General features: G+C 41.0%; 1 protein-coding gene across 6 annotated transcripts in view; it reads left to right on the top strand.

Moving 5' to 3' along the window:
• mcf2la (mcf.2 cell line derived transforming sequence-like a) overlaps nt 1-22,822 on the top strand; it is a 115,486-nt gene that overhangs the window by 83,706 nt on the left and 8,958 nt on the right. For 5 of the 6 annotated variants that reach the window (XM_041781823.1, XM_041781825.1, XM_041781824.1 and 2 more), the window contains 21 exons: nt 6,985-7,098; nt 7,215-7,331; nt 7,433-7,582; nt 7,662-7,786; nt 7,866-7,980; nt 8,067-8,186; nt 10,318-10,509; nt 10,668-10,859; nt 11,329-11,482; nt 11,585-11,637; nt 11,775-11,854; nt 12,006-12,072; nt 12,224-12,339; nt 14,875-14,944; nt 15,030-15,122; nt 15,203-15,421; nt 15,512-15,733; nt 18,572-18,664; nt 18,752-18,830; nt 18,905-18,977; nt 19,056-19,156. In XM_041781823.1, the coding sequence (XP_041637757.1) occupies nt 6,985-7,098; nt 7,215-7,331; nt 7,433-7,582; nt 7,662-7,786; nt 7,866-7,980; nt 8,067-8,186; nt 10,318-10,509; nt 10,668-10,859; nt 11,329-11,482; nt 11,585-11,637; nt 11,775-11,854; nt 12,006-12,072; nt 12,224-12,339; nt 14,875-14,944; nt 15,030-15,122; nt 15,203-15,421; nt 15,512-15,733; nt 18,572-18,664; nt 18,752-18,830; nt 18,905-18,977; nt 19,056-19,156 (2,545 nt within the window). Of the gene's footprint in view, nt 1-6,984; nt 7,099-7,214; nt 7,332-7,432; nt 7,583-7,661; nt 7,787-7,865; nt 7,981-8,066; nt 8,187-10,317; nt 10,510-10,667; nt 10,860-11,328; nt 11,483-11,584; nt 11,638-11,774; nt 11,855-12,005; nt 12,073-12,223; nt 12,340-14,874; nt 14,945-15,029; nt 15,123-15,202; nt 15,422-15,511; nt 15,734-18,571; nt 18,665-18,751; nt 18,831-18,904; nt 18,978-19,055; nt 19,157-19,330; nt 19,424-21,534; nt 22,412-22,822 lie in introns of those variants that run through there. The other variant, XM_041781826.1, reaches the window with a different exon arrangement.

The following is a 22,822-nucleotide window of genomic DNA, read 5'->3' as shown; positions in this document are numbered from 1 at the left end:
ATGGGACCCACGTGGACATCATTAAAGGACACGAGCAGAGAGGGAGAATCTAAATCACCCTGGTCAACAGAAAATCACATCCTAATCCTTATCATTTATTTATGGCTGCTGTTTCATCTCTCAAGTGTGTGTTCATCACTCGCGTGTGTGTGTGTGTGTAAGCAGCGTGTCGTCTGTCGGGGGTTGCAGCGAGCAGATTGTGTATTGTCATGTTAATGTGGAGGTACAAATTAAAGCAGGACCTCTCAGGGTTTATTGAATATAATGGGTTGTAATCACAGATTTATGGCTCGCTGTGTTGCATTTATAACAGTCACTGTCTTCTTCTGCAGTTTTCTGAAAATCTGCTGTCAGTTTGGGTAAAAAATGGAAGGAAACGTGCTGAATGTTCCAGCCTGACTGTGTTTCATCAACATCACAGCAGGTGGAGCGTATGCATAGGCCCGAGTGAGAGAGCCAAAAATAAACGTCAGGAAGAGACGAGGAGCTGCAGAGACATCCACGCTGTAGAAGAAACGGTCTCACATCCAGACACAGCTTCTCTCTCTGTATCATCGCTCTCGCTCGATGACGTTATGCACTTTCTCTCCATGTGTTTTTTCCCCCCAAGGAGCCGGTCTCCATGACGACGCCGTGCACAGGCATTTTCATGACTGTGATGTATGTGCAGCTCTGTGTGAGAGCGGGTCTCCTCACAGATGGAATTAAAGCATGGAGAGGACTTAGAGCATGGCTGTGTTGCTTTAATGGATGCTTCTGATACATACCAGATATTTTTATGAATTAAACATCATTTTAGGCTGTTGAAACATTACATTTATCATGCAAACAAAATCTCTTATTGTTGATTACTCGCTAGATTGGACTCTTTAACACTAGTGGATCTCTACATACCTAAAACAGCCAACAGGGCAAATGTACCTGTCATTAAAGTGCCTTGATTTTCATAAATAGCACTGATCGAGAACTGTTAGTTAACCACTGACAGCTGATTAACCACAGATGGTGAACTAGATCACTGTTGGAAGATGATCTGTCACATAGAAAATCTTCTTTTTACTGATTGCTGATCTGGAAACTTCCTCATCACCGGATTCTTCTTCATTAAAAGCACTGAGATACCTTCAGACATCTAACAATGGTAAATGTCTTTTTTCCTGTTGTATCCATGTTAAAGGCTCATCTATGGCTTCTGATTAGGCATTGCTGCAATAGAGAGAAGGTATTTCCATTGCACCATCTATTTATTGCTGGTGTGGGAAAATCAAGGCTTTATTATGGGGTAAATCTGACCTGCATGGTGGTTCTAGGTACAAATGCCCATTAACAAAAGACAAAGATTTGTTGATGACACCACCAAACTTTTAGGAAAAGTCAAAGACTGACAGTCTTTAAAACTGTAAACACATCAAGTAAGATACAGTTAAAGAACAGCCTTGGGTAAATTTGACCCATTGGCAGTTCTAGTGTTAATAGAGTTGGCCTCAGTGTGGTGCGTTCACACGGGAGAATTGTCAAATTTACAGACATTTCTGAAGGAAAACATACGGTGCTGCATGACTGCAGCAATGAAACTGCACAGAGATTTTGTTTTATTAAAGTGTGTACAAAAAAATGTGACGTTGTGCACACTGTGTCCTGCAGGTGGCGTTTCCTTCGTGAGTCATATACATACTGTTAACCAGTTTATCTTTTCCCTCTCTATATACAGTGCTAAACAAATGTATTAGACCACCCTAACCCTAACCAAAGTAAGGTTTCTGCCACAGCTGCCCTAAATTAACAGCATTGGTAATTACCAAAATCATTTTTATGTTTCTGCAATGGTTAATACACCAATATGTAGAAGCTCTTTAACCCAAATGATATTTTTAATGCTAAAATAGAATTATTATTGTTATCCATGAATTTTCAAATTTACCGATTTACAAATAAACCTGAAAAAATAGTAAAACACATTAATATTTCTTGGTTAATATGTCAAATTATAGTTATTTACTGTCATTCCTGAACAGAAAAAATTAGTTTTAGTGGTTGAATGTTATGCTTGATTCATTTCTGACTTCTCAGAGAAGCCCAGTGAGCCGGCTCAAATTTGGGTGAATTCAGTTTGAAATTCCTCATTCCTGTTCAAAATGGTAAAACGTGGAGAGCTGACTGAAAATGAAAGAGTCCGCATTAAAGCACTTCATGATGCTGGATGGTCTCTGAGACAAATATGACAGGTGGTCTAATACATTTATAAAGCACTGTATATCTCTACCTCTAACCTTTGAATGTGCAGAGCAGTGATACTCAACATGTGGATCTTTTGTCATGATTTGTGGCTCTTTTACGTCTTAATTTGAAACATTATTCCCATTTTGGCCACTTTTATCCTGCTTTTGCATTTTTTTGCCCCTTTTTTGGCTTTCTTGCCACTTTTCGCCCATTTAAGCTGCCTTTTGCAATTAAATGCCACCCGTATCCCATTTATGCCACTCTTTGATGCGTTTTGCCCATTTTCCCATCTTTTTACTAATTTTTGCCCATTTGAGTCACTTCTCACTTGTTTTTTTTCCACTTTTGGATAATTTTTGCCACCTGTTACTCATTTTGTTGCCACTTCTCACCCATTTTAGCCACTTTTTCTCCCCATTTTTGCCACGTATCCCTCAATGTTTGCCCCTTTTTTGCCTTTTTGCCATTTTTCACCCATTTAAGCTGCTTTTTGCAATTAAATGCCACTTTTTGCAGATTTTTCAACCTATTTTCTGATTTTTGCCAATTTTCCCCACCTTTTTCAGATTTTTGCCACTTTTTGACAATTTTTTGCTGCCTTTAACTTACTTTTTGGTCACTTCCCACCAATTTTTATCATGTTCTGCCCTTTATCACCACTTTTCTTCCAGTTTTTGCTCTTTTTAGACCACTTTTGCCACCTTTAACTTATTGTAATCGCCACTTTCCACCACTCAGATTGTGACTCTTGCAAATGTTTATTTCAATAATTTGGCTTTTTGGTTGAGCAGGGTTGAGTAACACTGGTGTAGAGGATCCGACCTTCAACATCCGTGGAAAATTTGAATAAAATCCGATGTTTCCTGTGAGTGTTGCGCCTACTTCCTGTGAAACTGGCAAGATATGGAAATGCCCTCTCTTGCCAGTGAGGCGTCTTTTAATCAAGTGTTGACAGTTATTGAGGACTTCAATGCAAAATCTGAGCTCGACAGGTTCAGCACAGTAAGAGGAACAAACAAATGACTCATTTGTGCAACTTCCTGTTGGCAGTAGAGGGCGCTATGGTGAGATGTTTGCATGTAAGTGTGTTGTCTTGCCATAAAATTTGAAGAACATAGAATAATGTTCCCCAAAGTTATACCAGAATAAGTGACAAAGTTGAAAAACAAGAGGCATTGTTTTGAAATTTTGATGCAGATGGCTGACTTCCTGTTGGGATTTGGGCATGAGTCTAAAAGGCTCTTTTGTAGGTGTAGTTATAACGCATATGCATGCCAAAAATCATTCACCTAGGTAGAAAGCAGAGCAGGGGATGAGTCTTTTAATGTTTTGCAGGAGAAAATAGAAGAATGACATTTCTGTTGCCACATGGGGGCGCTGTCAGAAAAATGACTCAGAGGCATGGATTCAGGCTGAATGTGTGATCATCCCTGTGAAGTGTGGTGCTGATTGACAAAAGCACTGAAGAGTTATGTTGGGTAATTTGACTAGAAATACTGCCAAAAAAGTAGAAAAATTGTTTGAACTTTGACCCCTGGTAACGGCCCCTGCTCTTTGGTGAAAGGCACGGTGTGTACAAATTAAGATCCCCATCATGTCGAGAATAAACCCAAAAAATCTGGAGTCAATCCAGTGAAATCCCTTGGACTAGTTCGTCAAAATATGGAAGTTGTGAATCAGCGAAAAACAGCTAAATCTGACCTTTAGCTGATTGTAGTGCACTTCCTGTATATTTTAGAGGATGGTCCTAACAGACTTTTTTTTATTAGCTAGTCATGATACATCTGTGTTACGATTTTCATGCCTGTAGCTCAGACCCAGTCCCCTATCTCACGTTTGGGTCCACCATGGGCGATGGACTTGCACGATTCCACCGTCAGACATTCTGCCAGGGGACAGTTTTCTAGAAAGATCAGTAACATCATAACTGCCTGCTATCAGCAGAACCTTGGAGCATACCTATCATCAAAATATGTGTGATGTCAGAGAAAAAGGCTGTGAAAACAGTGCACAGCTAGCATATTTAAGCGTGCATCACTGCTGAAACTGTTGAGATGTTGCAGAGGACGGTGGCTCAGAAGAAAGCCGTGTAACCTCTGGAGTGTTTTCATTGCTTTCAATCATCCTCTGCTGACTTTATTTATGGCATCACTAAAGATTTCACCGGCTTGTCTCACGTCTGAGCTTACCTCTGCTCCTGTGCGTCTACGTGTCAGCCTGCATGGATTTATGAAGCCTAACAGGGCGGAGCAATTCACCCCGGGTTTTAGAGGAAGCTGGAAGTGATCCATCCTTCCAGCTGAGTGGCCTCCTGGGTCGATGTCTGTGTTAACAGCAATTCTACGCTTTAACCTGAGAGTGTGTGTGGAGAGACAAACGTGTGTTTACTCCCAGCAGTCACGGGGCTAATTTAGCTCGTGGCCATGGCTGTAAAGGGGCAACCATGACGAGAGAGCGACTGTGGAGAAATGCGTCCGTTTAGTGGGCGCTAAATCCAGGAAACCTCTCGTCATGGTGGGTTCAAGATCACAGCAGCGGGGCTGCTGATACATGTGGAGCTTTATGGCTTCAATTTCAAACGCCACTTTTTATTTGTTGGATAAAATAATAAAAGATTGTGTCACAGCATGGTGGAAAGCAAAAATATAGTGATATACCCACAGTAGCAGTATTCCTGTATTTGAAATAGGGCTCAGTCCCAGAGGAAACCTTGTAATAGCCAGTTCAGGGTTGCAACACAAGTCTGGATTTAAAGCTGTCCAGATCAACACAACCCAGTAGTATACACATAGAAACTTTAAGATAACAAATCACGTCCCACGAGATGGTTCTGTGTTTTAAGGGATGACTGGCTGCTGTCCATACCTTTGGTTAACTATGATTTGAAGTATAAACGTGACCTTTTGCACAAGCTATAGTGGTTCCAGCACGAGCCGGGTCATGGCAGGAACAATGATGAGGAAGCTTACCTGTGCCTGCAGCGGACTCATGAGCCCGCCATAGTTTCTGTCTTTAAGCTTAGCAAAGTCTGTCTCCTCGTAATTGGAGACAGGGATGGTGACTGGGTCATACACTACAATTTGGCATTTTATTTAAAATCTGTACATATTTCTGATTGTTTTATGGCACCAGTTTCAAACCGGTTAACCCAAGAAAAGTTCTGAGAGCGATCAAGGATGATTGGAGCAACAGTGTGGCATGCAAATCAACACAGACATACATGCCGGCCATTTTTTTTTCTTTTCAGTTTTATTTTTGGGCTTTTTTTGTGCCTCTATTAATGGAGATAGACACTGGATAGAGTCTAAAACAGGTGCGGGAGAGTGGGGAGAGACATACGGTAAAGGGCCACAGGCTGGATTCGAACCCACGGAAAACAGCGTACATGGGGCGCCCCTTAAACCACCAGGCATCTTCGCCCCACATGCTGCCAAATAAAGCTGTAAAATGAAGGTTTAGATAGCTGAATTAGAGGAAAGCAATAGTGCCAAGATTCTGATTTTTTAGGGGTGAAAGTAGCAAAAAAAAAGCTTGAAGTAGCATAACAATAAGTTAAAGGTTGGCAAAAATGGTCAAAAAGCAACAAAAAATGGGGAGAAAACTGTGAAAAGGGAAAAAATTGGATAAAAGCAGTAAAAAAATGGGTAAAAAGCTGCCAAAAAAAGTGTCAAATATGGGAAAAAAGTAGGGAAAAAGTGGTATTTATTGGCAAAATGTATCTTAACTGGGCAAAAAGTGAAAAAGTGTCAAAAAAATGGAAAAAAATGGCAAGGTGGCAAAAATGATCAAAAAGCAACAAAATGGGCAAAAATCAGAAGCATATGGGATAAAAGTGGCAAAAAGAAATGGCTAAAATGAGCAAAGACTAGGAAAAAAGTGTTATTTAATGACAAATTATAAATGAAGTGGGTGAAAATGAGGAAAAATAATTTGAAAAGGGCAGAAATGAGATAAAAAATTTAAAAAAGTAGGAATAAAGTGGCCAAAATGACGAAAGGTAGCTTAAATAGATGAAAAACGGGATAAAAGAAGCAAAAATTTGGGGGAAAAGTGTCAAAAATTGGAATTAAGTAGGGAAAAAGTGGTATTTAATGACAAAAGGTAGCTCAAATGGGCAAAAATAGGATAAAAGTAGCAATAATTGGGGAAAAAAATGGTAAAAATTGGCAAAAAGTTGGAAAAAAGTGATATTTAATAGCAAAGGTGGCTTAAATGGATGAAAAGTGGCACAAAATGGTGAAAAAGGGCAGAAAAGTTTCCCTTTTTTAAGGTTTTCTCAGGGAATAATATTTAAAATTAAGACACTAAAGAGCCACATATGGCTCCAGAGCCACACGTTGAGTATCGCTGGTATAATGAAAACTAAATGTATGATTTTTTTATAAGGAAAGCCAGGAAACACTTGCGTATTGATGACATATTTCAGGTTTAAAGGAAATGACAGCAGGTTTCTTCACTTTCAGGCCCAGAAGCGTCGTTGAGTTTTATTTTTCATTCTGTGGTGTTAAAAAAACTGAAGTAACCAGAAGAACCGGCCTAAACGGCTCTACCAGAAAGAAGAATGAATATTAAGCGTCATCCCTGTGTTAACTTTGATCATAGCGTTTTATTGTAAGGTTGCCAGCTCTGCATGCGTCTTTCATGATCAGAATGTTTTTTAAAGTGTGGTTGAGTTTATTGAAGAGGAAGAGTTTGGATTTTCAGTTTTTTAGGAAAATGAAAGCACTTATTTACCTTCCTGTCTCTCTGTCTTTCGTCTTCCAGGGTTCATTTCCAGGGAACTTGCACTTGGTTCTGGTGTTACGTCCCAATACTTTTCTCCAGCGGACTCTGTCAGACTTCTTGTTCAAGTTCAACAAGGATGAGTTCAAAATGAAGGTAACGTGTGACTCCTTCATGTTTGGGCTTTGTTTGGAATCGTTGCACTGACTGTGTTTCCCATTCTGTATTAAAATGATGTGATTTATAGCGGGTTGATGATGTGCTTTTTCCAGGTGGTGATGCTGAGTTCGGTGACTGAGCTTCACGCTTATATCGACCCGGGACAGCTGACCACAGAGCTGGGAGGCACGCAGGAGTACTGCCATGAGAGCTGGATCTCACATCGCACTGTACGCACTCGCATGACGATGCTTCTTTAAGCTGCATCTTCTATTTGACTGTCAGTGCATTGATGCCTGTGTCTTTAAACGCCTGGATGTGTCCTCTGCAGGCAATCGAGGCGTTTGCGCTCATGGTGAAGACGACTGCGCAGACCCTGCAGGCGTTCGGCACGGAGCTCGCAGAGACGGAATTACCGAACGATGCAGAGGCCACAACCAACCTGCTGCACGTGCACATGCTAAAGAAAGACACGATGAAGGCATGCAGACAAGCATGTTTTACTTCTGTTTCACGTTTATATCATGCATATAGATGGGACTAAATTTGTGTATTTGCAGGAGGATCTGCAGGTGGCGCTGTCTCAAGGTGGACGTCTGCTGGAGTGCATTAACGAGCCTCTGCAGACGGATCCTGACTACAGCATGACCTACGATGAGCTGGAGAACTTAGCTACTGTACAGAGGTAGAGGGAGTTATGTAAAAAGATGAGATGTTGCGTTATCGTACTTACATTTTTTAATTCTTCATTTTCTCCGTCTCAGACTCCTGGGTCAACTTGATGAAACAGAGACGGCGTTTGACGACTTCTGGGAGCGCCACCGCACCAAGCTGGAGCAGTGTTTACAGCTGCGACATTTTGAGCAGCACTTCCGTGAAGTGAGTCCTGCTGCATCATGGGAAACGTAGTGTCACTGACATCTAACATGCTGATAAGTCAATATAAACTCTGCGTGTCTTTGCAGGTGCGCAGCCAGCTTGACTCGACATCAGAGCGGTTATCCGGCTTCTCAGAGGTCAGCGTTAACCCCGCCCACGCCGAGCACGTCCTCCGAGAGCTCAGCGGACATGAGAGCAAAGCATGTGTAAGAAACACACATAAACACACACGCTGTAGTTCACAGAGTGGGGAAATGGCCAGTCAACAGCTTTCACCTTTAAAGCCTTGAAGCCCTACAGCTAATGACAAAATCAATGTGACGCCCTTTACTCCGCCCCCCTGCAGACGTGGAGGTTAGAGAGAGCACATGTGCATCCATGATGGGAGCCATGTAATAACGTCAGGCAGATGTCAGGGTTTTTATTAAACAGGCTTCTTATGAGTGTGGAAACAAGTAAAGGCTATGATGAGGTGAGAAAAGGAGAACAAGCAGAATGAAAGCACGCTGTTTTTGTGGCCTGCAGCCTCTTCATCTGTTCCTCAACAGTCTTCTTCACATTTACATAAATCTCCTGAAGATGTCCGACATTTACCAGATGAGCTGCAACAGCAGAATTTATCACCCAAGGCTGATTTAATGTGCATTTTACTTCTTTTTTTCTTTTCAAACGTCTTTTTATTGACATGTGCCAAACATCATGACACTTCATTCTAACACAGGTACAAGTCTGGTACAAAAATCCCCAAATAGTCCCAAAATAATACCAAAGACCGGTTTAATTCAATAACAAGGTTTGATGGTTACATTCATGAGAGAGCTACATTGCTAACATTACATGCTAAGCAACATTTCATTAATAAATCACAGACGCAGGTCTAACCCAGGTTTAAATTATGCACAGATCCATTTCAGGAGTAGCTGAGCTTTATTAGCTTGAGCTAAGCTAACATAGCTACACTATCTACATAATAATCATTACTATATGGGCCAATGTAGCTAAGTAAGCTTTGGCAATGTGAGCTTTAGCAAACATAGCTAAGGCTAATATAGCTAGGTAGAGAACCTACCTATGTATTCTATGTAGCTGCTTTGTGAGCTAAGCTTTTGCTACATTATCCACTTAGGCTACGTTATCTACACAGCTTATGCATCTAACAGAGCTGTGTGGGCTGCATGAGCTACATATCTTATGCAGCTAACATAGCTACTTGAGCTATGTAAGCTACGTAGCTTATGCATCTAACAGAGCTATTTAAGCTATGTGAGCTATGTAGCTTACACATCTTACAGAGCTGCCTGAGCTGCATGAGCTACTTATCTTAGAAAAATAAGATAGCTACTTGAGCTATGTAAGCTACGTAGCTTACACATCTAACAGAGCTGCATATGCTACATAGCTCATGCAGCTAATGTAGCTATTTGGGTTATGTGAGCTATGTAGCTTATGCAGCTAACATAGCTTTTTGAGCTATGTGAGCTATGTAGCTCAACCATCTAACGGAGCTGCATGACCTGCATGGGCTACGTAGCTTATGCAGCTAACATAGCTAAATGAGCTATGTAAGCTACATATCTTAAGCAGCTAAAAGAGCTGCGTGAGCTATGTGAGCTACATATCTTATGTAGCTAGATCAGCTACATAAGCTTTGCTTGCTACATTAGAATGTTTTCACAGAGAAAGAGCAGACTGTCGAGTTGTGTAATCAGTTTTTCAGCTCAGGTTTTTACCTTCTAACCTTTGCATCCTAAATGTTACCTAAATCTTGTCCCTAACCCTTAACGGCAGTTTAATCTGATTTTATTTTGAAAGTTTCAGCTTTTATTTCCATTTGGAGATATACGGCGTCTCAGATGAAGGTTGGCTGTCAGAGATCTACAGTCTGCATCCAGACTCCTCTCATGTAGGACCAGAGAACAACTAGAGAGAGGAAAACATGGACAGATAGGGAGCCATCTTGTTTCTAAACACAGTGATCCATCTCTAAAACCAAAACCAGGCCTCTGAGTAGTTGCATCAGTTTCTCTGCATCTCTGTTTCCGCTGCTCCAGTCCAGTGTGTGGTAAATATCTGATGCTTTAATCCTAGCAGTGGAGTCGTCCTAAAATGCCTGCACAGCACTTTTTTCTCTAGTCTAGTCCCAAGATTGTTGATTTCAGGTGCTGCGTACAGCTTCCCTTTATATTTATGCTAATAAGAAAGTGAAAGCTCGGAGAGGCTGATGAAAGTAAAAAAACTGGTCCATTCTGATCAGAAACAGAAAGAAAGGAAGCGATCTTCCAGTGTAGCTGACGATCCTGTCTCGTCCATGGTCTGACGTCCTCGCTGTCTCTGTAGGACGTCCTGGACTGCGCTCTGTCGCTGGCCAGTGAAGGTGACCGCCTTATAGAGAACTCTCACTACGCCGAAGACTCCATCAGGCCGAAGTGCAGCGAGCTGAGAGGAGTGTGTGAGGAGATCAGCTCTACGCTGAGGGGCAAGAAGAACATGTTGCTGCGAGCCATGGAGCTCCACCACGCTCTGGAGAAGGTAGGAGTCCACCCAGGAACATTTAAACCAGGACTTAATGGATTTCTGTCATTATCTCTGCCTTTTCTCATTCCTTTGTGTTTTTATATTTCTCTATTGATAAAGATTCTCCAGAAAAGTCCATTAAAATATTTTCCCCCTTTATTTTTCCCTCCCAGGCGTCTCGGTGGTGTGAAGAGGGGATCTTCTTGCTGGCGAGCCAGCCGGTGGACCGCTGTCAGTCTCAGGACGGAGCTGAAGCAGCTCTGCAGGAACTGGAGCGATACCTGGACACGGCTCCTCTGCACACGCTCCTTGACCGTGGCGCCATCTGCTGTCAGTACGAGGCAGTGCTCACACCTCAGCTCAGGGTCAGTAGGAGGTGGAATTTACAGCTTTAATGCGTAATTTTAGGACGATTTCACACATTTTAAGCTTTATTACGCTGTTTTGAGGCTATTTTAATGCAGCCAGCTGCCCTTAAAGATTATGCTGCAGGTGTTGCAGCTTGATCTTTCTCTTGCAGCAATGCAAACTTTTTTAATGCTTGTGTGTCATTTAGACTTTGAGCTCTGTGAGCCATGTAGCTTTCGCATCTTTTTTATACTGCTTTTATCCATTGATTTGATTGTACTTGTTTTATCTGTAAAGTGACCTTAAGTGTTGAGAAAGGTGCTTATAGATAAAATGTATTATTATTGTATGAGCTGTGTAGCTTATGTAGCTAAAGATGCTACATAAGCTTTGCCTGCCAAAATCTAAAAACTTCACGCCTTAGTCTGCAGATACCCGGATTCCTCTCCATAACACTGCATTCTCTTTGTGTTTTCTGCCCATCAGGACCAAGTAGAGAAAGTTTTCCAGAAGCAAACCTCTGTCCAGGAGATGTTTGAGAAGAGACGAGTCAGTTTGAAGAAACTCGCCGCCAAACAGACGAGACCGGTGCAGCCAGTCGCCCCCAGACCTGAAGTCAAGTCTCCTCTCTCCTCTCCCAGTACGTCTGGATCTGTAGAAAGTCTGATGAGCTTACCAGGGCTTTTTCTGAACATGTTAGTGGTATTAAAGGATAAACACTGTTTTTGTTTCTCTGTTGCAGATCAACAGAGAAAAGAGAGAAGATACTCTGCAGACAACGTCATCTGTAAGAAGGTAAATGCCTTTTAAGTACTATTGGCTGGCTCTTCTTGGTTTTTAAGCATCAATTAAGGGTTTTATTTAGCCAGAATGTTGAGTAATGTTATGTAAAAGCTAGGCAGATGTTTAAATGTGAAGATTTGTGCTTCCAGGTGGAGTCTCCGGTGCAAAATGGTGGCACTAGACATGCGTCTCTGTCAGAGGAAGAAGAAAACCTGGCTGTACTCCGACGGTAAGATCATCCTCAAAGAGATGATGTGACCGATATCTCTGATCCCAGCAGGTTTTAAGTACAAGATGTGCACCTGAAAAACTCTTAAAGAGCCAGGGTCACATTGTAAGGAGGTTTAACGTCATTTTGAAGCTTCTTTTTGTTATTTTAGCCATGTGATGAATGAGCTGCTGGAGACGGAGAGGGCGTACGTGGAGGAGCTGCTCTGTGTACTGGAGGTGACACTTAAACACATCGTCTCAGATATTCCCCACAGTTGTCAGCTTTCATACACAGTCCTACTGGCTCGTACTTTCCTGCTATTTATTCATGTAGAAGTGTAAAATTTGTGAATCTTTATGACATAAATGTGTAAATCTTGAACACCAGGGCTACGCGGCAGAGATGGATAACCCCGCCATGGCTCACCTCATCCCAAACACGCTGATCAGCAAGAAGGACGTGCTGTTTGGAAACATGTCGGAAATTTACCAGTTTCATAAGAGGTAGGTTTCTTTACACAATAAGAAATACAAAATCCCAGTTTTATTAGTGACAGACTAAATTTTAAAGAAAGAGTTTCACAGTTAGGAATATATTGGTGCTACCAATAAGATTGAAGATTATTGTCCTGGGTCCTATGCATGTGAGCTATGTAGCTTACAAATCTAACAGAGCTGTGTGACCTGCATGAACTACATAGCTTATGCAGCTATCATAGCTACTTGAGCTATGTAAGCTATGTAGCTTATGCAGCTAACATAGCTACTTGAGTTAGGTGAGCTATGTTAGCCTACGTATCTAACAGAGCTGCATGAGCTGCGTGAGCTATATGAGCTATGTATCTTATGTAGATAAAGAAGCTACTTAAGCTTGCTGGCTACATTAAAATTTTTTCACTGAGAATGAGCTTTTGTTCTGGAAGCAGACTGTTGTGTTGAAGTTTTGCAGCTCAGGTTTTTAACTTTTAACATTTGCATCGTAACCGTCACCGTCATCCTAAACGTCACCGTCATCCTAAACGTCACCGTCATCTTAACTGTCAACGTAATCTTAACCATCACTGTCATCTTAACCATCATCGTCATCCTAAAGTCAGCATCATCCTAACTGCCACCGTTATCTTAACTGTCAATGTCATCCTAACCATCACCTAACCAAACCATCACCGTCATCCTACCCATCTCCTTCATCCTATCCATCACATCATTCTAACCATCACTTTCATCCTAAGCATCACCATCATCCTAACCATCACCTTCATCCTAACCATCACCATCATCCAAACCATCACCTTCATCCTAACCATCACCATCATCCTAACCATCACCATCATCCAAACCATCACCATCATCCAAACCATCACCTTCATCCTAACCATCACCATCATCCAAACCATCACCTTCATCCTAACCATCACCATCATCCTAACCATCACCATCATCCTAACCATCACCTTCATCCTAACCATCACCATCATCCAAACCATCACCTTCATCCTAACCATCACCATCATCCTAACCATCACCATCATCCAAACCATCACCTTCATCCTAACCATCACCATCATCCTAACCATCACCATCATCCAAACCATCACCTTCATCCTAACCATCACCATCATCCTAACCATCACCATCATCCTAACCATCACCTTCATCCAAACCATCACCATCATCCAAACCATCACCTTCATCCTAACCATCACCATCATCCTAACCATCACCATCATCCAAACCATCACCTTCATCCTAACCATCACCTTCATCCTAACCATCACCATCATCATAACCATCACCATCATCCAAACTGTCACCTTCATCCTAACCATCACCATCATCCAAACTGTCACCTAACCAAACTGTCACTGTCATCCAAATCATCACCATCATCCTGACATCACCGTCTTCCTTACTGTCACCATCATCCTAACCTTCCTGGGACCTTCAGCGGTGCTGCATCTATTAGAGGAGTCAACATCATTCACACTTAACATAATATTTCTGCCTTTATTTTAGAGCAGTGGTTCCCAGCTTTTATTTCCCTGACCACCACCACCACCACCACCACCACCCCCCCACCCCCCCGTATTTCTGTCTGAGAAAAGCTGAGTCCCATCATGCCCACACAGATTAAACAATGATAGATTACTGTCAAAAATCAGCAATTTTATTTTCTGGACAAAACCCTCAGAAATAGGTCCAGATATGTTTATCAAATGACCATTGTATAACTGATTTAAGTAAAGGTTTTCTATGATCTTAGTTAATATATGGAAGTCTAATGCTCACAACCTCAGAGCAAACAATGTCTCAATCTTTGGCGTGCCCCCTACTGGTGGACTGTGGTCCAGGTCCAGACCTGGACGCTATCTAATAAGGACCTGGACCCAGACCTACCATCATTAGATTAAATAGAACTTTCAATTTAATGGGGCGCTTCTATTTTTAACCGGCGCAGCTACTCTAGGATTTATGGTACTGGTTTTGCAGATCTAGAAATGCATGGACCAATTGCATGCGAGTTAAGCCATCTCACGTGACGCAACTCGGCCAATAAACTGTCTGCTTCCAGGCGGTAAACACTGAACCACTGCAAATGGCCAAATACTTTTGTCCATATAGTGTATGTGGATCCCACCAGTGATTACCAAGTTTTTTTCCCCTTGTAGCCCCCCACTTTCCTGTAAAGCTGAACTCTCTAGGATACCTTTGGAAAAAGCACGACTTATCACTGTCAGAAAGCAACATGGATCATACTGGTTTAACAGATAAAACAAATGTTCTTCCCAAAAGGCCTACGTATAAACTAGATAATCAGCGTTTCATCAGGATTTTAGCCAATGTGTGCAGACCTAATTTCACAATAAAGCCTCTGTGAGATCTTTTCCCCCCCTTAGATCCCAGTTAGGAAACCAGTGGCTGTAAACCAGGCTTAAGGCTGCACAAATCTACTTAAAAAGGTTCAAATGGTGGGAATATCACTAAAAATAAGCTGAATGATTTTATGTCTGAACTTCTCTGTCATGCTATTTCCTGCAGGACATTTCTGAAGGAGCTGGAAGCGTACACCGACTGCCCAGAGCTGGTGGGCCGCTGCTTTCTAGAGAGGGTAAGCTCCTCCTGCCTACTCAGGTCTGAACTGTTTACCCGTAAAGAGCCAGAAAGCAATCCCAGTCTCTGTGCTGTATCTGCAGATGAAGGACCTGCAGATCTACGAGGCGTACTGTCAGAATAAACCTCGCTCTGAAAGCTTGTGGAGACAATGCTCCGACTGTGCCTTCTTCCAGGTCTCTCCTCCACCTTCTAGAACACCTTTAACCCTCGATGACTCAGCAGAAACTAACTACTTTTCTGATTTCTGACCCAGGAGTGCCAGAAGAAGCTGGAACATAAACTTGGTCTGGACTCCTACCTCCTTAAACCTGTCCAGAGAATCACTAAGTACCAGCTTCTGCTCAAGGAGTTGCTGAAGTACAGTAAGGGCTGCGACGGCTGTGACGACCTGCAGGAGGCGCTCTCCTCCATCCTCGGGATCCTGAAAGCTGTTAACGACTCCATGCACCTTATCGCCATCACAGGATACGAGGTCAGAGAAAATCCACGATTACTGAGTGCAGATCCAGTTCTCTGTGAAGATCTGTGTCCTTAAACTTCCCCCCTTCTTTCCTCCACCCAGGGAAATCTGTCAGAGCTGGGTCGCCTGCTGATGCAAGGCTCCTTCAGCGTGTGGACGGAGCATAAAAAAGGGCACGCCAAGGTCAAAGACCTGGCTCGGTTTAAGCCCATGCAGAGGCACCTGTTCCTGCACGAGAAGGCCCTGCTCTTCTGTAAGAGGAGGGAGGAGAACGGGGAGGGATACGAGAAAGCTCCGTCCTACAGCTTCAAACACTCACTCAGCGTAAGGATGCACTAAAAACCAATCATTTTAACGTATTTCTCAAACACTCACTCAGCGTAAGGATGCACTGAAAACCAATCATTTTAACGTATTTCTCAAAAACTCGCTCAGCGTAAGGATGCACTGAAAACCAATCATTTTAACGTATTTCTCAAACACTCACTCAGCATAAGGATGCTGTAAAAATCACAATAGATGTAACATATTTCTGAAACACTCACTCAGCGTAAGGATGCACTAAAAACTACAATAATTTTAACGCATTTCTCAGACACTCAGTGTAAGTATGCACTAACAATCACAATAGAATTAACATATTTCTGAGATTTAAGGAAGTTTTAAACACAGTGGTGCATCTCTGCAGGCCAACCATCATTATTTTCAGTTATCTGGGTGCAGAATAAAGCATACTCATCATGTGGCTCTTTTATGGCTTAATTTGAATATTATTCCCCCACAAAACTTTTAAAAAGGGAAACTTTGACCTCAGAAATTATCTGCAAGTCACATTAATCAGTTTCTTTCCCACACTTGGCTTTGATTGTCAACCTTTATTTTTTGTCTGTATATTTCTATTCCCTTATTTGCAGTTTTTTTTGCCACTTTTAATCCATTTTTACTTTTTTAAGGCTACTTTTGTCACTACTTTTTGCCCACTTTTGCCACTAATATCTAGCTTTTACCCAAATTTTCTCCAGTTTTTGCCACTTTTCACTATTTCAAGCTGCCTTTGGCCATTAAATAACACCTTTCACTCATTTTTTGCCACTCTTTGCTCCTTTTTACCATTTTAGTCACCTTTCACTCATTTTTTGTCATGTTTTTGCCACTTTTTGACCGTTTTTGCCAACTACAACCCATTTTTGTGTGACTTTTCACTGCAACTTTCTGCTCTTTTAGCCACGTTTTCTCCCCATGTAAGTCACTTTCCACTCACTTTTATGTCAGGTTTTTGCCAAGTTTTGACAATTTTTGCCACTTTTCCCCAGTCTTTGACCCTTTTATCCTGCTTTTTGATATTTTTGCCACTTTTCACCCTGTTAAGCTGACTTTTGCCATCAAATGCCACTTTTTTCCCCAATTTTTGCCCCTCTTTGCTGCCGTTTGCCCATTTTAGTCACTTTTTTTTTTTTTTAAAGATTTATTTTTGGGCATTTTCATGCCTTTATTTGATAGAGGAAGGACAGTGGATGGATTCGGAAACAGGGAAGAGAGTGGGGAGAGACATGCGGCGAAGGGCCATAGGCCGGATTTGAACCAAGGCTGCCGCGTACACGGGTAGCGCCCCAAACCACTCGACCATCCGTGCTCCCCATTTTAGTCACTTTTTACTCATTTTTTGTCATGTTTTTGCCCATTGTTGCCACCTGCAACCCATTTTTGTGTCACTTCTTACTGCAGTTTTCCACTTTCTGCCATTTTTGCCACTGTTTTCCAGCTTTCACCCCATTTTACCCACTTTTTGCCACTTTTCACCCATTGAAGCTGCCTTTTTCCATTAAATGCCACCTTTTCCCCAATTTTTGCCACTCTGCTGTATTTTGGTCACCTTTCACTCATTTTTATTATGTTTTTGCCAATTTTTGCCAACTGCAACCCATTTTTGTGTCACTTCTCACCGCAACTTTTCCACTTTCTGCCCTTTATGCCATGTTTTCTCCCCATGTAAGTCACTTTTCACTCATTTTTTGGCATTTTATGCCTTCTTTTGCCCTTTTCACCCTTTTTTTGTGGCTTTTTGACCATTTTGCCCCCTTTAACTTATTTCTATCGCCACTTTATCCCATTCTTGCCACTTTGCACCACTTAGATTGTGGCTCTTTGGTTGTCCAGGGTTGAGTAACACTTCTCTGAAAGATCATAACAGTTCCCATGAGCAGTCAACCAGGACAAGTCCAAAACTTTAGCATCAGTGCATTGAGACCCCCTGTGCCTTTTCAGTATGTTGCAGCCTGACGCTACAGTGGAAAAAATTCATTTTTATTCTCATGAATCTACACTCAATACTCCATCATGATAATAATAATTTTAGAAATTTTTGTAAATTTATAAAAAAAAAAGAAAAGGTGAGATAAGTGTTCAGACCCTTTGAAAAAAAAACACTTTTTATTTTTCATGAATTGGAAAAAAAAAATCTAAAATTGTGTTTTTTACTTTGTCACGATGGGATACTGAGTTTAGATTAATGAGAATTAAAACGATTTTTTCCACTGTAGCACCAGGCTGCAAAACATTGAAAAGGTAAAGGGCAGCTTTATTCTTTGTGGAAAATGCGGCCAGAAAACTGGAAAAATAATGCTTGGGTTGTCGAGTAAAGTGTCTGACAACCTGATAGAGGAGAAGCCTGCAGAGATGGACCTTTCTGTTGAAGATGAAGGTTAATTTTTGGACCAGAGTCAGAGTTTGCATCACTCTTCTTAAAGCCACTAAACAACATCGATGAAAATTATCTTTACTTTGCAGAATGCAGGAGTTTTTGCTCTACTGCTGCATCTTTGTTTTGACTTTTTGGCTTGTTTTGAGTGCAGACAAAGCCTTGATAGGTATAACAGCCATTTCTGTTTACAAAAAAGCATCCTAACTAAAAAAAAACGGTGGTTTTTGTAACCGAAATTCTCTATTGCTATGCCAGCCTGTCATTGACAAAAACAATGGCCCTATTTAAGCCAGATGAGCCCGTGGGTTTAGTTGCAGCCATGACAGATTTTTGTCTAAAACCAGGGCTCAGTTTTAAAAAAACACCTTAATTCTAAGTCAGTATGTGTTTATTTTTCCTTTCTGAGGCAGTTGTAGTAAAATATTAGGGATAAATTGTGCAATTGTTCACTCTTTTCTCAGATGAGCGCTGTGGGAATCACAGAGAACGCTAAAGGAGACAACAAGAAGTTTGAGATTTGGTGCAACTCCAGGGATGAAGTTTTTATAGTGCAGGTAAAGATGTGCATCCTAATGACTTTCTAAAACCAGGAAATAAACACAGCGGATGCTGCATAACGGTCTTAATACGTCTGGCTTTAGGCTCCTACACCGGAGATTAAAACTGCATGGGTGAACGAGATCCGGAAAGTTCTGACCCAGCAGCTCCAAGCCTGCAGAGGTAGTGTGTTAATTTATGCAGCATTTTTGTCTTTTGCACGTCTTGTCATTAAAATAGCTCGCTGTCTGTTTTAGATGCAAGCCAGCAGAAGATCTCAGACGCCGTTTCTCCCAGTCCAACCAGCAACAACTCCTCCATCTCCCTCAGGTTGGAGCTACATTTCACTCATCTTCCACATCCTGATTTTTATTTTTATTTATAGTAATGTTTATTTCTTCTTCTCAGTCCCTTTCGTAGCAACGGTCAGAAGAACCAGAAGAAACAGGAGGAGAAGAAAGTGGAGCCGAGCACCATCTCTGAGGTCAACTCCTCGCCCAAACACAAAGGTGAGTTTCTCAGCCATCACACGTTTGAGAATGGATGAAGCAGCAGTGACTCCAGCGCTCAGAGCTCCTCTCTTCTTCCTCACCTTCATCATCATGGTTCATCTCTCTTCTTTTTATCTTTCTATCGCTCCCTCTCTCTGCTTTCCTCCTCTTTCATCCAAACCATGTTTCCAGATGAGCCGGTGACCAGCCCGACCACTGACAGGTCCTCAGTGGCTAAAAAGCGTTTTACTTTGCAGGGCTTCAGCAATCTCAAGAGTCCCAAAGGTAACAAGGACACGGATCGGTTCTTAGACTGTTTAGACGCTGCATTAGTACGGATGTACACCAGTTTAAGTTTCCTGACCTCACAGCTGATGCTGCCTAACCTCCTTCATTGCTAAAGTTCTGGCATGTGACTTTTGATGTTTGGTGCAATCGTTTCCAACCAGCACAACACAACAGATTACCACTGAGGCCCAAAACAAATGAGACAGACAGAACGTTCCTCCAATCATCTTCTGAAGATTCTCTGAGAGGTCCCGCCCTCCCCCAACACTTCCTACAGGAGCGTTCCCACATGAGTGTGAAATATCTTCAGTTATAATGTCAGGTCAGCTGTTTCCTGCTGACTCGGCTTTATGTTTGAAACTTTGAAGGTCCTTCAATCCTCAACCCACAGACATTACAGACGACACACCGATCACTCTGCCAGAACACACACTTCAGTCTGACATCCCAGATAGCTGCAGTCAGCCTGATACTAGCTTTGACCTACTAACCGCTGTTTTTAACTCTTTTCTGCCACTTTTTAACACTTAAAAGTCAAAATTATGAGATTAAAAAGTCAAAATTATGAGATCAAAAAGTCAAAATTATGAGATGAAAACTATGAGATCAAAAGTCAAAATTATGAAATAAAATTTCAAAATTATGAGATAAAAAGGCAGAATTATGAGGAAAAAAAGTCAAAAGTATGAGATGAAAAGAAAATTATAAAATGAAATTTCAAAATTATGAGTTATAAAGTAATAATTATGAGGTTAAAAGTCAAAATATGAGGAAAAAAAGGTCAATTTGAGATAAAACATCAAAATTATGATATAAAAAGTCAGAATTATGAGAGAAAAAATCAAATTATCAGATGAAAAGTCTAAATTATAAAATAAAATTTCAAAATTATGAGATAAAAAGTCAGAATTCTGAGTTAAAAAGTCATTATTGTGAGATAAAAAGTCAAGACTAGATAAAAAGTCAAAATTATGAGGTAAAATGTCATAATTATGAGGTAAAATTTCAAAATTATGAGATAAAACATCAAGATTATGAGTTTAAAGTAAAAATTTTTAGATAAAAATTATTAGATAATTATGGTATAGGATTCTGATTGCCTAACTTTCACATGTTTTTCTTTATTAATTGGCAGAAATGGGCTTCCATACTTCTTCCCTTTCAGCACACTTTGGTTAAACCAGTCCAGAGCCTCCCTGCAGCCACAGGGATGTAAACTCGGCCCACCACTGCTCCTGAAAGTCTCAGTCCACCTTAACCTAGTCTTGTTGGAGCTGAGGTTGTACGTCTGTTTTGGGTTCCAGTTAGAATCCTGAAAGTTTAGTGTGCTGGAAACGATTGCATGTTGCATTTCAAGAATCAGACACGTGCCAAATCAGGCACAAAAAAGGAGAGTATTAATCAGAAAAATCTATCTTTATGGAATCTTTTGGAATTTAGTGGGAAAATCCTCCTTTTAAGGCAGTAAAACATCAGAAACAGCAGTAAAATAAACGCTCATTTACTGCCATTCAACATAAAAAATGGTCAGTAAAAAAAATCAGTATGATTTGAATTAATTTAAACAGTAAAACTCGCTGTTCTGAGCTCTTCAGTGAACAAAAGTAAAGTTTATATCAATGAAGAAGGAACTCTGTGACTCATCAGTGCATAATCTTTAGTTGTAACCCTTTTTCCTGATTTGATTTAAAGCTGAATGTGGGAGAAATTACTCTTAATGTGAGTTAAATGTGCTGTAATGTTTCACTGATACTGCCCCCTGGTGGCTGAATGTGGGAGAAATTACTCTTAATGTGAGTTAAATGTGCTGTAATGTTTCACTGATACTGCCCCCTGGTGGCTGAATGTGGGAGAAATTACTCTTAGTCTATCTGATTTATAAATATGTGAGGTTTTATGTTTATTTAAGAGAAAAACAATCATTTCAAAGCATTTAAGTGTTTTTCTTCCTGATGATGGTCATTATTGGATGTCGTTTTAGTCACAACCTGCACAAACGTCTCTCTGTTCCTGGATGGCGTTGATGAACTGTTGCTTTTCTCTGGCTGCTTCTCTCACTTCTCTGTATTTCCTCTGCTCTTCGCCGCTCTGTCCCGATGTTCGGCCAGGCTCAGCTCTGAGCCCTGAGCACGCCTCCAAACGTCACATGGTCAAGAGCGACCCCACCCCGTTTGGGTTCAAAGGTAGATGGTTGTTATCCCATCATAGAGGCCACCATCGTCTCCCATCCATCATCCAGTGGTCTCCAGTATCACCATTACGTCTGTGTCTCATGTAGAGGGATTAATGACGTAGCAGACTATCACCCTGACATGTCTGTGTTCATGCCATCACCCTTTAACTCTCAGACCATCTGCAGGATCTGGAAGTCCTCAAATCAGAGATATCAAAGGCTAAAGTTGTGCTGAAATGTCTTAAAAGTCATTTTATAGATTCCAAATTTCTAGTTATCAATTTAAACTAAATTTGGCTGAATGCAGGGGCGGAGCCAGACATGTTTAAAATCTGGGCTAAGCCCAAACTAAAGTTGGAGGGGGGGGCACTTTTTTATGCACTATTATTGCACACTTTTTAATAAAAATTTAAATTAAAAATGCCAACAAATCTACACATAATTTGAGCAAAAATAATGTTGTTCAACCTAAAACAATACTTGATCTATAACATTATTTTTTTCTTAACATGTGCTAAAAGTGTCATTATCAATCTATCACTCTATTATCCAGTCTGAAGTCCAATAATTTTCCCTTCTGCCTCCTAAGAATGTCTTAAGTTTATATTTGAAGTGATGATTCATAGGTAGGGTAGGAGTTTGGTGAAAGGGTTTAAAATTGAAACTCTGCATTTTCAAACAAAGCACACAAAAAGCAACAACTGGGGTTAGATATATTATTCTATTCACAAAAATGATGAAAATTGTATTTTTAGAACAATTTTAAAAGTATTTTCTATACTTCAGTGAGTGTTTTGTATTTTTAAGATTTATTTTTGGGCATTTTGTGCCTTTATTCTAACAGAGGAGGACAGTGGACAGACCAGGAAACAGGGATGAGCAAGGGGCCAGGGGCTGGATTCGAACCCGGGCCGCCCGCATCCAGGGGCGCGCCTTAAACCACTCGACCATCTGAGCGCCCCAGTATGCTTTTTTTTAATCCTGGCAAAAACTCAAACTTCTGTCATCTTTATTAGGACTTTAAAAAATGCATATCAATTTTTTTTAAATGTCCCTTATGCTCCCCCGTACATACGTTCTTAAAAGTAAAAAAAGAAAAATAAAGATCTTATTTTCTACATTGCTTTAAATATTACATGTCCATGCTGTGATCAGTGAGGCCATAGGCAACATACTTAGAAGGATTCAGGACATTTCAGAAAACCTTGTGGGCTGAAGCCCCA

This window comes from Cheilinus undulatus, linkage group 24 (genome assembly GCF_018320785.1).
Source record: "Cheilinus undulatus linkage group 24, ASM1832078v1, whole genome shotgun sequence".
NCBI lineage: Eukaryota > Metazoa > Chordata > Actinopteri > Labriformes > Labridae > Cheilinus > Cheilinus undulatus.
The sequence above is the reverse complement of the archived record's forward strand: the minus strand, read 5'-3'. Positions and strand labels throughout refer to the sequence as shown.